A 15,533-nucleotide genomic window follows, 5' to 3' on the forward strand; every position below is an offset into this window, starting at 1 on the left:
TTTCAGGAAAAAGGACCCGAAAATACTTAATATAACAGAGCAGGTACTCTCCATGGGTGTAGAGCTGGCATGCTCCAGTCTCAGTGGTTGGTCTGCAGCGGTGACATCATGTCCATAGTGCGTATCACCGCAGTAGCCACTCGTTGAACTTGGCGGCTCGTGCTGTCTGTCTTGGCACAGCTGATGACTTCAGTGATTGACTGCAATAATGGGGCACAGTTCTCTTGAATGTCCTAGTTTTGTCTGAGGGAAGAGTGAGAATTGCAGCCCATTAGTGACCAGGAGCGCCGAGAGATGCAGCACCGGCTTGGCTAGAACGGCATCGATGCACGAGGTGAATATCTGAAATTCTTATTTTACACTTGGGGAATAAAATATTTAGAAAGGATTTTTCAGAGTAGTGGACAACCCCTGATTTTGCTTTTGGTCAGATTTGAACTCTGGACCCCATGTTTTTTAAGGTGACCGTGTCAAGAGACTTTTTTTGCTATTCAATCTAAATAAAAGAGGCCCATTACACCTGGCCACATGGGTCTGTACACATATCCATTATATTATTTACATGCTTATTTTCATAATTCTGTAATTTACTCCCGTTATGGATAATATTTTCCTTCTTTGCTTGACTGCCGAACACATTACTGAGAAGAAAGCTTTCTGTATCTTCCAGGAGACAAACACGTTCTTAAAGAATCTTTACCATCTATATCTCTATTCAGAATAAATATCCATTCATCTTGTCATTAGTAATCCTTGGTAATCACTGCTGCGCTCCCTCAGCCAGAACATTGCCCAGGGATATTCAGCAATGTTATCTAGATCTCATCAACAAACTGGAGCAAGTTCAGAAAAGAGCAACCAGAATGGTGACCGGTCTGCAAACCCTGTCTTATGAGGAAAGGTTGCAGGATTTTGGAATGTTTAGCTTGCAAAAGAGAAAACTGAGAGGAGACTTAATAGCTGTCTACAAATATCTAAAGGGCTGTCACATTGTAGAAGGATCAACTTTATTCTCATTTGCACAAGGAAAGACTAGAAGCAATGGGATGAAACTGAATGGGAGGAGACACAGATTAGATATCAGAAAAAACTTTTTGACAGAGTGATCAATGAGTGGAACAGACTGCCACGAGAGATGGTGAGTTCTCCTTCAATAGAAGTCTCCAAACAGAGGCTGGACAGATATCTGTCTGGGATGATTTAGCGAATCCTGCTTTGAGTAGGGGGTTGGACCAGATGGCCCAGGAGGTCCCTTCCAACTCTACGATTCTATGATTCTGCAGATAGTCAGCAGTTGTTCCTGAAGTATCCAGCACTCCACTCTTCATCTGTGAGGATGCTGCAGGAAGCAGCTGTTTCTGAGACATTCCTCAATCGTTTCTTCTATGTAGAAAGATTGCAGTTGTCACTTGATGCCTGGGTATGTTTTTAGTGAATAGATTGTCTGAGATCATCATCCCCTGGGCCATAAAAATACAACAACACTGTTGTTTCATAAATAATGATTTTGAACATACTTATCTATAGTGTCATTATCATCACATCACTTTACAGCGATTGACATTAAAGGGGTTGTCCATTACAATGATATTGATGTCATCAAATCCAAAATATCACTACTTCCCTTCCAAGCTCCGACGTGCATCCAAACAGTGGTTTACACCCACATATGGGGTATCAGCATACTCAGGACAAATTGGACAACAACTTTTGGGGTCCAACTTCTCCTGTTACCCTTGGGAAAAAAAAACATTGGGGGCGAAAAGATCATTTTTGTGTAAAAAATATAATTTTTTAATTTTTACGGCTCTAGGTTATAAACTCCCGTGAAGTACTTGGAGGTTCAAAGTGCTCACCACACATCTAGATAAGTTCCGTAGGGGTCTACTTTCCAATAAGGGTGTTAATTTTTTGGGGGTTTCCACTGTTTAGGCACATCAGGGACTCTCCAAACGCGACTTGGCGTCCGATCTCAATTCCAGACAATTTTGCATTGAAAAGTCAAACAGCGCTCCTTCCCTTCCGAGCTCTGCCATGTGCCCAAACAGTGGTTTACCTGCATATATGGAGTATCAGCGTATGGCCGGCGTCACAATAGCGAGAAAAACAGACGATTGCTATGCGATAAAAAAAATCGCATAGCGCTCGGACCAGTGTTAATCTATAGGGCAGCTCCCATCATCCGATTTTTTTCTCACCTGTTTTAAACGATGCGATTGTCAGCGATTCTCGGCTGAGACTCGCCAATGCAAGTCTATGGGTGCAAGAAAAAAAACGATTACACACGGACCACAAGTGTGACTTGTGAGAAATACACACCGGTGTCCTTTAACAAAAACCGGCAATTCAGTGTGCGATACAGTAAAATCACACTGGCATGTTTAATAAAGAATAGAAAATAGATATATACACATAGAATACATATATATATATATATATATATATATATATACATGTCATTGAGACACATATATATATATATATTTATCTTTCATAGAGTTCTACATAGCATAATAGCCGCTAAATCAATTTCCGGCTTGAGTAAAATCATTACAAAACCTGACATGAAATGACGCATGGTTTAGGCTGGTTTCACACTTGCGTTTTTTTGCGCAACTTTTTAGCGCAAAAAAAGCATGCATTTTTTCCCCTATACTTTAACATGGGTGCGCATATGTGCGCATACATATGCGCACGTATGCGTTTGTATGTGCATGCGTTTTTTTGCAGTGTGCGCCCTGTTGCATTTTTTGTGCTTCCGACTTGCCCCCAAAAAATGCATGCGCACGCAATGCGTTTTTTTTTACAGCAAAACACCCATTAAAGTTTATGGGTGCGCATACGTGCGCTTTGTAATGCGCACGTATGCGCAAAAAAACGCATGCGGTTTTTTAAAAAAATGCACCAAAACCCGCAAAAAACGCACACAAACACATGATGCATTTTTTTCATGCGTTTGTGTGCGCAAAAAACGCGCAGCAAAAAAACGCAAGTGTGAAAGTAGCCTAACATACAGTAAACCATTTCATTTATTTTCATGTCCCTGACTAATAATTAGATTAGATTAGGGTATGTGTGTATTTTTTTGGACTTGTAGGTGTTAAATTAACGGGTAAATTTGTTGAAAAAATTTGTGTGGTCTCCCGCGGTATTTTCTCCGCCAGAGAGGGAAAGCCAGTGTGTGTGAGGGCAGATATTAATAGCTTAGAGAGGAACCACTGTTTTTGCCCCCCCCGGCTAAAAAAAATCTGCCCCCAGCCACCCCAGAAAAGGCACATTATAAGATGCGCCTTTTCTTTCACTTAACCTCTCTATTCCCATTGCCTTTAGCTGTGGCTCATGGGTTAATAATGGGTTAATGTCACTTTGCTATGGCAAGGTGACATTAAGCCAGGTTAATAATGGAGAGGTGTCAATAAGACACCTCTCCATTATTAATCCTATAGTAGTAAAGGGTTAAAAAATGCACACACACCTTAATTAAAAATTCTTTTAATTAAATAATCACACAAAGCCAGGGACTCCGCGCAGCCTCAGTGACGTCAGCGGTAGTCAGTGAGACTACGCGGAGTTCCCGGCTGACCTGAGGTGAACTGATAGCGTGGAAAAAAGTTCAGAAACTCTCCCACGCTAATCAGTTCATCTCCAGTCAGCCGGGGCGCCTGCGCAAACATGATTTAATTCATTCTTCAGTGGTTTACAGCGGGACCGGTAGCATTAGCACCGGTCCCCGTTGTAAACTAGTTAAGCCCTTGTGATGGATTGCAGTGGGGGACCTGACTGAACAGCGGAGAGATATGTATATTGTTGTTTTTTTATTTTACTTTTTTTACAGAAAAAGGTCTTTTTTTTAATTGGCAGAATAATAAATTTGGTCAAAAACTTGTATTTATTTCATTAAAATAATTTTTAATTAGTGTGTGTGTGTGTGTGTGTGTGTGTGTGTCTTTTTTAACCCTTTACTATTCTAGGGTTAATAACGGAGAGGTGTCTTATTGACACCTCTCCATTATTAATTGGCTTAATGTCACCTTCCAGTAGCAAGGTGACATTAATCCATTATTATTAACCCATGAGCAACCGCTAAAGGCCATGGGAATAGAGAGGCTAAGTGCCAGAAAAGGCGCATCTTATATAAGTGACTTCAAATAAGATGTGGTCCCTAAAAAAAAATGGTGTTGTAAAAATCAGAAATTGCTGCTTAACTTTTAACCTTTATAATTTTCTAAAAAAAAAAACTTTGGTTCTGAAATTGTGCTGATGTAAAGAAAATGTGGGAAATGTTACTTATTAAGTATTTTATATGACATATCTCTGTGATTTAAGGGCATGAGAATTCAAAGTTGCAAAATTTTCAAAATTTTCGCCAAATTTCCATTTTTTTTCCACAAATAAACGCAAGTCATATCAAAGAAATTTTACCACTATCATGAAGTACAATATGTCACAAGAAAACAGTGTCAGAATTACCGGGATCCATGGAAGCATTTCAGAGTTACTACCTCATAAAGGGACAGTGGTCTGTAATGTAAAAATTGGCCTGGTCATTAACATGCCAACCACCCTTGGGGGTAAAGGGGTTAAAATCGGAAAATTCAATGAAACCTGTAATAACCTAATAGCCGCTATAATCATAGGCTCCCAGAATCCAATTTTCTGATGATTTAGCACTTACAGAACTGGGATAAATCTTTAGCATTATTTCATTTCACAGGCGCTTTCCTTCCATTTTTCAGAGCTGTTTTCATACCAGGAGAAAGATTACTTTGGAGAGCAACAAAGCAAGAATTTTCAGCCATCAGCATTTCTCTTAATCTTTTTATTTCTGCAAGAACAAATCATTATGTAACGGCTTTAGGTGCAATAAATACATTGAGTAACAGCGCTTATAATGCAGTTATGGGCCTGTAGGTTATAAGGAAACTGGATTTTAAAGTATGTGTGTAATTCCACAAAATCTATTTTATTGGCCACTGTCATTGCAATGAACGCTCATCAGATGGCCAATGCAATTCCAACATAACTGCAAAGTACTTTTTTATTAAACAAAAAACAAAATTTAGCCCTGAATAGTCACTCCAAAACGCCAGCGCTAGGGTCCTCATTCATCAATTCTGTTTCTCCAGTTTTGTGTAGTAATTGGCCCCTTTTCAGCGTCTTTAGCATTACGTCTTATTCGCTATATGTTTTACACCTTTTTTTTTAAGTTGTCTTTCTTTTTCTACATCTTTTATATTTTTCCTTGACAGCTTTGCATATCCAGATGTTGCAAACAGATTCATGAAATGCGACTTTTACCAAATGTCGTATTTTTTTAGCTCATCTCACTCAAGTCCCTGCCTGGAGTAATGTTTCTATTGGAATTGTCAATTTTGTCACATTTTTAGATGATCTTGGAACTTTTTAAAGGATTTGTCACTTTTGGTGCTGAAAAGTCCAAGTGCATTTTTAATTTTGTTCCAAATTCATGAACCACGTGTACCATTTTAAAGAATTTGGCGCAAAAAAATAAGCAAATACTACAAGTCAAAAAAGAGATGTAACTTCAAGATATCGTAAATGATGAATCGGATCCTTGGTGCCTGTCTTCTGTCTAACTTGCTGCACACTGCCTGTTGTGAAGTGCAATCCTCTAGCAGCAGATGTCAAGAGCTCAGAAAAAAGATTTGGAGGACACGTCTTGTTCTGCTTGGACTAGTAATCAAAAGAAGCATCTGGGATGCCGGCAGGTAGAAGTTTTGCAGGTTGGACAAAGTCGTCTGAAGCTTTTTGCTCACCTCTAGCTGAGGCACTACAGGTGCACTTATAATTAATAGCTAAAATAAAAAAACAATGTATCACAATTCTTTCAGCTTTACGTATAGCTTTTCTTTATTACTAAAAAAGGTTTCTGCATTTACGCAAGATCATAGCAAATGGTTAACTCAAACTCTCAGTAAACAACTCATTGACATTTTGGATTTAGTGCTTCTTATTTGAAAAGCTGTTTAATTCAGTGTCAGGCTTTCATTGGCAAGCCTTGGAGGGTGTTATTATATGGAAATTAAATTGTCATTGGTAGTATGTGCACGCCATTCAAGTGGATTTAGAATTAATCTTTAATTGGGCTCACCATGGGCAGGAGGCAAGAACCGTCAACCAGGCTGTCTTGATGATACATTTTCTCGTACGTAGTGTATTGTAACATTTGATTGTCATTATGATTTTCTTTGCTGTCTTAAGCTGTATTTACCTTGAAAGATGATCGTGAATAAACCTTCTAAAGAACACTGGTTTCACAATAATTTTTGCAGTGTAAGCATGCTGCTCGATACCTGATAAAGAAACAAAATGCTTGTTCATCGGGTGAAATGATCTTTTGTGCAGCACAAAAGACCATCGTTCTTGGTGGCAACTCATCTTGTGTACATAGGACAAGCACTGCCGAAAACCGTGCCAGCCAATGTGCACTAAGTGATCTATTACATCATTTTACTATGTTCTGCCTATGTAAACAGGCTATTAAACGACCGCCGATTGGTAAAGGATTACTGTTCAAACTTCATTTAGTGCTGCCGGTTGGTCCATGTAAACAGACCCTTATCCATGTATCTAAATATCTTAACCAGACAAAGTGTCTTATTTGTGATACCATAGCACCCAGCACCCTGAACACCTTAACCACCAGCTGAGATTAAAAGGGTTGTCCTGTCTTAGGGCCCCATTACATTTAGCGATGCACCAGCGATCCCGACCACGATATGACCCGGTCAGAATCGCTGGTGCATCGCTAAATGGTCGCCAGTGAGCTGCCAAACATGCAGATCTCAGCAGCGACGCAGCCGCGGTCGTTACTTACCTGTCAGACGCCGCAATGATGACGTCCTCCGCCCACATCCACGCGTCGCTCGTCAGCGCCAGCAGGAAGCCGCCGCTGAGAAATGGACCAGGCCGATCTCGCGCGAACACCGATAACCAGTGGGGGAGCCGGTTGGAGGTAAGTGTCACATGTAGCGATATCGCTAGCAATATCGCTGCTGCGTCACAAAATCGGTGATGCTTTAGCGATATTGCTAGTTATATCGCTATGTGTAAAGCCCCCTTAAAGCTACAAGTTTGCAATCACTCCATGTGACTGCAGACTTCTGAATCTTCACATCGTGCACGATGTGTGCTGTGAGTATTCTCAAGTGCCGACTGCAGGCGCATGACCGCAAGTATATTACTTGGATACGTGCGGTCAAGTGCTGATTAGACGTGAGGAGCTTTATGATATGATCTGATTACTACCTATAACAGGAAGCTGTTTTGAACTACAATAGCATGCCGAGGTATTTATCCAGGAGTCTTTTGCTGAAGGTGGCGGCCTCATTCATTTGGACATTGGACTTTTACCATGAAGTTGTGCATCTGATGATCCCGGCAAAGGGAGAAACGCGTTGAGAGTACAGGAGGCTTTATATAGCTGTGTTTTACTGAACACCGTCATGGAAAAGATAAGCAGATTCATCTTATTTTTGAGTTTTCGCATTCATATACTGTATCATTGTGGCATCTGCTTGCTTTTGTGTATCTTGGGCATAGGGTGCTCAAGCACTGTTGCTTACCAATGTGATGAATCTTTTGATAGCTTTGTTTGGCATGATTATGAGTTTAATAGCAGCTGACAGTGTATTTGATATATGTGGAGTTATCATGATATTAATTTTTGTCATATATGATGCTTGTTAATGCTTTATCAAATATTTAGGATCTAATTGTTTATTTTCTGGGTATCCGATGTACAGTACTTTAAACCATCAACCTGTATGACATGTTTATTATATACAGTACCTGTCAGTAATTTTGTCCTTGGCATATCTGGGACTCGTTTGAGCCCACTTATTTGTCATTTCCTTATGGTGTATGTATGATTCCACTGTGTGTCTGATTACACTGTCTCTTTTTTCCAGCACTATTAGCTCCTCCCCATTTATTTTATTTATTTTTGTATCTTTGACATATCATTAAAATAGTGCATGTCACCATAAATAGTACATTTATATGTTATCAGAAAAGAGTACATCCATTACGTTCCTCATCTGTATTAACAGCAAGATTCTGGATACAAGCCAATCTGGCTTACTGTTTCTCTTTCTGCGTCTTGTCAGGGTATCAATAGGAGCATAGGGACAGCCGTCGGACGAGCGGGGGCACCACTTCTCAACTTAGGGTGCCAACCTCCGCAAATAGGCTGCCAGACAGGTTTCCAGCAAGGTACAGTATATCAACACATCGTTGGTTTTTGTATGAAATTGTATATAGCAAAACCATAGGAATCACTTTTAGTATCTTGTCAATATTTTTCAAGATAATTATACCTTGGTTTAAATGCCTTTTGTGAGAAGTTGTGCAATTTTTGTGAGGAGTTGTCCTAATAGGATTTTTTCAAGAGTCTATGATTTTTTAGCTATTAGGATTTTTGAGGTTGTGTATCTACTTACTGGTCTTCCCGGTGCCAAATAGTGAGGTAGATTATCAGATTCCCTACTATTTATGTGTCTACTCCTCTAGTAATTTAATTCCCTTTTATGCACTATAGCACCTTCATTATTGATGAGCGGGTTTATACTTACCCAATAAAAGTTATGCTTTAAGGGTGTCTCCACCACTTAGGCTAGGTTCACATTTGTGGATGGCCGAGCTGCGGAGGGCTGAGGACTTCCTCCGTGAAGCTCCGCCCACTGCTGCACCTCCTCCGGTTAGCTCCGCCTACGTCTGCATGCTGCCTGCGTACCTATCTTTAACATTGGGTACGCAGGCCGTGCGGATGTATGCGGATGCCTCCGCATGTGTCGTTTTGACAATGCGGCGACCGCATCAAATTCCAGCATGTTGCGTTCGACGCGGGTTGCCGCATCGTCAAAACGACGCATGCAGATGCATCCACATACATCCGCACGACCTGCGTACCCAATGTTAAATATAGATACGCATGCCGCATGCAGACGTAGGCGGAGCTGACCGGAGGAGGTGCGGCAGTGGGCGGAGCTTCACAGAGGAAGTCCGCAGCCCTCCACAGCTTGGCCATCCACAAATGTGAACCTAGCCTTACACTTCAAATACAACAGTAGAGCTCATGCCGATCAGCGAGGTATTCAAAGGTGGGATTCATGTTCTTTTTCCGGTGAATAGTTTGGTTTTCAGTAATAGGATCCCCCTCAATCTCATTAACACCTACCTTTGGAATGCAATAACTTGTTAGAATCAGAGTAAGCCTTTCCCATGTAGTGTGTGTCTGTATATATATATATTGTATATGTTGCTTTGGTACAAAAAATAAAATCTCCCAAAAGAAGGAAAAAAAAGGTTCATTTATATAGCAGTGAAACCATTAATGACCTTGTTCTATTTTCTTTCATGTGGCTTAGTTGAGGAAAGCCACATCAAAAAGTAAAATTGCAGAGTGGAACAATCAGATTTTTAACTAATTGATGTGTTGAAAGAAAATGAATGACCCGTGAAAAATGTGTTATTGATGTATTGTTTTCTATGTTTTTTAGGGCTCCCTAACTTACAGAAAAACATACACGTCACACATATCGCTGGCAGTTGTCTCCAGGAGATCTCAAGCTTGTCCAGAGAATTGAGATTATCGGAATTTCATCTGCATCTTGAGAATGTCACTGAGATTGTCTTCTAAAGCAGCAGGGCCAAGAATGTGACTTCTTTTTACAGAAACATAAACTTTAAATTGGGTCATTTTATTGTGCATTGCTTCCTTAGACTATTTCAAGATGCCTGCAAAGACACCCATTTATCTAAAGGCTGGAAACAACAAAAAGGGTAAAAAATTTAAACTGAGGGATGTATTGTCCTCAGACTTGATCAGCCCACCATTAGGAGATTTTCGGCACACTATACACATTGGAAAAGATGGACAACATGACGTCTTTGGTGATATCTCATTTCTTCAAGGTAATTATGAACTATTGCCAGGAAACCAAGGAAGACCAAGAAGCCATTTAAATGGACATAATGAATTTATGAGGGCAAACAGCACTTGTGACTCAATATTTACGGACACATCTTCACCTGTTCTTAAAAATGCAATCTCTTTACCAACAATTGGTGGCTCGCAAGCGTTAGTCTTGCCTTTGCTATCTGCTGTGACGTTTAACTCAAAAAGGGACTCTTACAGCCCTTCTAAGTCACCCAGACTTAGCTGTGAGCCAGTATTAGAGGAAAAGCTGATGGAAAAGTGTGAACCTTACGAAAGTGAGCACCGATTTGACCGCGGAAATTCATGGAAGGTCAGTGGATCTGCATCATGCTCTACAAATGGAAGGTCAAGCCATTCATCTAGTCTCTCTGAACAATATAGTGATTGGCAAGGGCTTGACTTGTTTGAAGATAGTCATAGTCCTTGTGAAATTGAGAATACCGATTTAAAATCAGAGGAATCTCTTTCTGACTTGGCAGGATCTCTTCTAACTCTACAGCTTGACTTGGGCCCTTCTCTTTTGGATGAGGTTCTTCATGTAATGGACAAGAATAAACCATGAAATATTTGACTTGCAGTGTACATTAGACACGTGGTACATATAAAATATTCTACATACGTAGGAAAAAAGCAAGGCTTCAATTTTGGTCTACATTTTTGAATATAATTTCATGGGGCATGTTTTTCATGATTAGTAGTAGCAATACTGGAGTGAAAGATTTTGTTTCTGTTCTTAAATCTTATGTAAATATGAAGGTCAACCTTCCGATTTTAATATATTGTTTGAAAATTCCGTATCCCCTGAGCTGAGAGACTTTTGTAGGGCTTGACAGCGAAACATAGCTTTTTTCATATTCTAATCCCTCTGTATGAGAGCTCTAAATGCTATCCATTCCTTAACTCTGTGGACTACACTAATATAAGGACATCTATGGGTCTTAACAAGATTCTACCCAAGGTTTGTACAAGAATGTGTTTACAAACATTTACACAATTGGGGGAAAATTGATTATCTGCATACAGATGCAGACACTTCATTTTAGTTAATTTGTACTTTTCTATTCATATCAATGAATGTTACGTTTTATTATATATTTCAAATGCCAATTTAGCTTTAGCAATAAGTGTCATTAAATTTCCGTTTAGGATTTATGATGCCAAGCTTTAAGCTACATGAAGTGTTGCAATGATCATAAGTTATTTCTGTTTAAATATCCTTTCATGTGCCTTTGTATTTTTACTGCAAAGTTTGTATTTTTTAAATATTGCATCACCATTTGTATTGCTTGCAGATTTTTCATTGCAGGTCTATTGTATATTTTTGTGAGTGTTTAAGGAATCGTGCATCTTTTTTGTTTCTTATCTACGTCCTTCAAATGCTTAATGTCACATTTGTAAATGAAGCATTAGTTTAACACATTGATAAAGTACCTACAATAAATAGTTAAACTGCTTGGTTGGAAGTCAGTATTTATAGATTGTAGCTAGTGAAAGGGAAACTAAACTCTAATTTACAGTTGGGCAAAAAATGAAATATAATATTTTGTATTGATGACACATATTACTTCTTGCGTTTTTTGTGTATGGGATCAAAAGTGCTACCACACCAGTATAAATTCTCACATTTTTTAACTTTGATGATATCAGACATAATTTGGTGTCTTTTTAGGCCCACTTGTTTTAGTGCTGAGTTTCCCTTTATGAATACAACCAATACTATGTATAGTAGCTCATCTGCATCTACAGCATAATCAGTGTTTGTTGGATTTACACCGCCACTTTATGAACACAAAAAGCACTTGTCATTTTGTTTCCATTAATGTTTTAAATGCATTTCTTATATTTAGGAAATGTTAAATATTAAAGGTAAATAAATTTCCTTTTACATAAGTTAGAAAAAGTGTGTAGACGTTTTTTTTTTTAGAATGTAGAATCTTATTGATAGATCATTAAGCATGATGCAATAACGTTTAAAGGATATGGTGAAAACAAACACACAGACCAGACGCTGATGACACACTGTTCCAAAACATTGATGACCCTGGTACCAATTTTTTCATGCACAAGTTTAAACACAGACGTGTAATTAAGGCCTTAGACATTTGATGCTAAAACATGCAAAAATATATCAGTTGTCATCAGGATGTATTAGTCTAGCCTGATGAAGAGACCTGAGTAGTCTCGAAAGCTTGCAATGTGTTACCATCTTTTCAGTTAGCCATTAAAAGGTATCAACTACTGAGGACTCTCAATCCTGAATATTTTTCAGTTGTCATCAGACATTTTCACCATTTTCTTCCTGACACTGGTTCAGGGCCTAATCACAACATTGATCAAATGTGTTCAAGCCCCGGAAATTTTTCTGCACCTATGGGATCAGACAAGTAAACATCGGTATCACTTTCTCTATAAGTTTCCATCTATGACCTTGCCCTTACCAGAGCGTCTTATCTTCCTTGTTCTGATCTCTTAGCTGATTTATGACCACCTGAAATTTGAGACCATCTCTAGGATTGTAAATCCGCTCTCTGAAGAGTGCTGTTCTTGCCTTTTAAGCCAAGTTCACATGTTCAGTATTTTGTCAGTATTTGTAAGCCAATACCAGGAGTGGATGAAAAACGCAGAAGTGGTGACTGTTTCTATTATACTTTTCCTCTGATTGTTCTACTCCTGATTTTAGCTTACAAATACTGATGTAAAATACTGACCAAATACTGAATGTGTTCTAATGCTGTCTTTTTATCCTCTTCATATTATCATATTTTTGTTATCTTTTTTTTACCTTCTGCTATTTACATTTAATTTCATTACAACTTTTTCTATTCCTTTTGTTCTAAATATATCTGTCTGCAGTGGAGGAATATTGAAACTATTTGAGATTTTGCCATGCACCCTACTTTTTGGGATTAGTACCTATTCAGGAGAACTGTTTCCTCTAGGAGGTACACTATGGAAGTGGTGAATTTAAAAAAGTTCAAAGGTAGATGTGGTTTCAGGTTCATTTATTATTATTAGTTTTTTTAAACTTTTTCCTTTCCAGTATGATTGGTAAGGAGCCTAACAAACTTCTAAGTCAACCTATTAAGTGTAAAGTGGCTTTTAGCTGTAAGCTCCAAGCGCTTTATAGTTAAATCCTTTAAGTGTCAATAACGTGGAGATCATAGCACTGAATCAAGCATGTCACATCCACTTTGTATCACATACATAACCTATAGCTTCCTGATCTTTTGCTATATTTCAGATACACTGTGCCAAGTTATCCTAATCCCTAGCCTTCAGTTCTGATTTGTCTGCCATGTGCCGTTTGCAGTCTTTTCATGTCTAAAATAACTATGTGCCATTTCCTATGGCATAACAGACAAAGTGTCAAGGCTAGATACTAGTCGGTGCCCATCAATTATCTGAAACAGGTGTGAACAAAGAGGTCATCAGGGAAAAGACTGCACAAATGACCCTTGTAAATTGACTTATCTTCTTTCATGTAATACTATACTCTGCCCTGTAACCGAGAAGGTGTAGACATAATTTTATGGGACAAGACCAATGTATTTGTGCTGCCTATTCTGTACATAAACTGACCCCCATGCAACAAACGGCACTTGATACACACCATACTTGTGATAAACAACCCAAAACATTTCTTAGGAAAATTTAAAATGGGAGGGAATAAATTACAAATTGATATATTCAAACAGAATTGAAAATCAGGGGAATATGAAAAAATTGACATGAAGAATGCCGTTACACACAGTCTTTTGTAGTAAAGTTGCAACCAAATGAAAGGGTATAGATTATAGTTTTTTATTTTTTAAATATTCAAAAGCATTTCATAGCATCAAAAATTTGTAACCATTCTAACAATACGAAAGTGTTGATTCATTGGAGTGAGTTGGGAGCACTGTCCAGAGATACTGCAGAGCAGGAGTAGGGACCTTTTTTTCTGCAAACGGCCATGTCATGAAAATATTAACCATTTTCCAGGGTTTCGAGTACACCTCCAGAACTTTCAGCTGCATCTACAGGGTTTGATATGCTGCCCCTCCCCCATTACCTTTGTGTTGTCCAGTCCCACAGCTGCAGCTCTCTCTGCCTGTGTGTAATTCCCCCCCCTCGCAGCTGCATTCTCTTCAACCCTCCCTCTAGCTACTCCAGCTTTGTGTAACATGAGACCCTAGTATGGCTGGCTCAAGCCAGAAGTAGTAGGTTAGATGCACATGGTTTTGGAAGTTCCTTTGTTCCTTCAGGATCGAATCTAATAATGCAGATAAGGCATAGATGCAGGAAACCTATATTTTTGGAATCTACATCATAAAAGCTATCGCCAGCTGGGTTTTGAACCTTCAGTGACCACCAGAATCCAAGAAACTGATATCTATCCGACTTAGCCAAGCAGCCATGGCATGTTTAGACTTAAATGAAAAGTAGTTTCACAATCAGAAAAATGATAGTCCTGCAGTCACTCTGAGCCTCGCAGCCACATTTATGGCTCATACGTTTGTTAGCAACTTTCAAAAGGGGAGTGTATGCCGTAGCTCCGCCTACCCAGTGAGGTCACCCAGGGAAAGGCATAAGACTAGGGGGCTCGAGTAGGAAGTTGTCATTTGCTCAGGGTGCCAGCTAGGAAGCTGTGCTGATAGACCATTTTCCCTTGGGGAAGGTGCCCGTCCCTCCTCCTCCACATGGCGTGTCATTGACTGAGATCTGTAAGTTTCATATTTTAATCCATTTTTATTTTCTAACTATCTGTATATTCTGTATCTTGTCTCGTTTTTAACATCTTTTATATTTTTGTAAACACTGCCTTTATGCCTAGTTTCCAGAGTAAATCTATAAACATTTACTAATTTCATTTTCCTTGCTTTATAACGTACAACCACGTGCTCCTTGCCAAATTTACTCTACCTAGTGGGTTGGCTCCTGACCCAATATTGATTTTTTTATGTAGAACGAGGAGCTGGTGGCAGCAAAGTGTACTGGAGTATTTGGGAGACTCTGCTAGTGACGGAACAGAGGTTTTATGTGTGTATTACCTGCCTGAAACTGGGGACATACATACCTCCCTCCCTGCAGAGTGCCCAATAGCCAGTACATGACCAGGCAGCCTTTCTGGCGATTACTTATCCTAGGTGTAGTTCCCTAACTGACCTGAGGGTAAGGGGGGCACCAGAGAGCTGGAAGTTCCTAAACCGGAACTGGGAATGTGGCATATAATAAATCCTTGAGAACTGGGGGCAACCTCACACCCTCAGTTCATGAAAGGCCATTTGTATATTTATACCATCATTTAGGGGAATTATCAACTTAAACATTATCCTGATATATTTGGTCAAATATTTAATTAACTAACCCATAATGTGAAGCTTAGAACTGCTTCTCTTGGGTGTGGCATGTGTTGTAATGTGGGGTGTTGTTGATGTTGCTACTCGCAACTGCTTTTCCAGGTATGCACCAGTCTGGAGTTAAGTTGACGCTTAGCGATTATAAGTTTTGAAAACAGTAAGTTGTTCCGAACACAGATATATTACACTAGATGTTTCTTCAAGGAGGGAAATTTATAACTCCTCATGTAATA

General features: G+C 39.2%; 1 protein-coding gene across 2 annotated transcripts in view; it reads left to right on the top strand.

Annotated features, from left to right (window-relative positions):
- Positions 1-11,861, top strand: part of CDC42EP3 (CDC42 effector protein 3) — a 47,890-nt gene extending 36,029 nt beyond the window's left edge. Inside the window, exons 1-2 of one of the 2 annotated variants that reach the window (XM_073557514.1) lie at positions 8,123-8,235; positions 9,522-11,861. In XM_073557514.1, the coding sequence (XP_073413615.1) occupies positions 9,756-10,523 (768 nt within the window). In that variant the 5' untranslated portion in view covers positions 8,123-8,235; positions 9,522-9,755 and the 3' untranslated portion in view covers positions 10,524-11,861. Of the gene's footprint in view, positions 1-8,122; positions 8,236-9,521 lie in introns of those variants that run through there. The other variant, XM_073557513.1, reaches the window with a different exon arrangement.
- The last annotated feature ends 3,672 nt before the right edge of the window (positions 11,862-15,533 follow it).

The sequence above is a fragment of the Dendrobates tinctorius genome, unplaced genomic scaffold (assembly GCF_039654945.1).
Source record: "Dendrobates tinctorius isolate UK_male_01 unplaced genomic scaffold, ASM3965494v1 ptg000250l, whole genome shotgun sequence".
Lineage (NCBI taxonomy): Eukaryota > Metazoa > Chordata > Amphibia > Anura > Dendrobatidae > Dendrobates > Dendrobates tinctorius.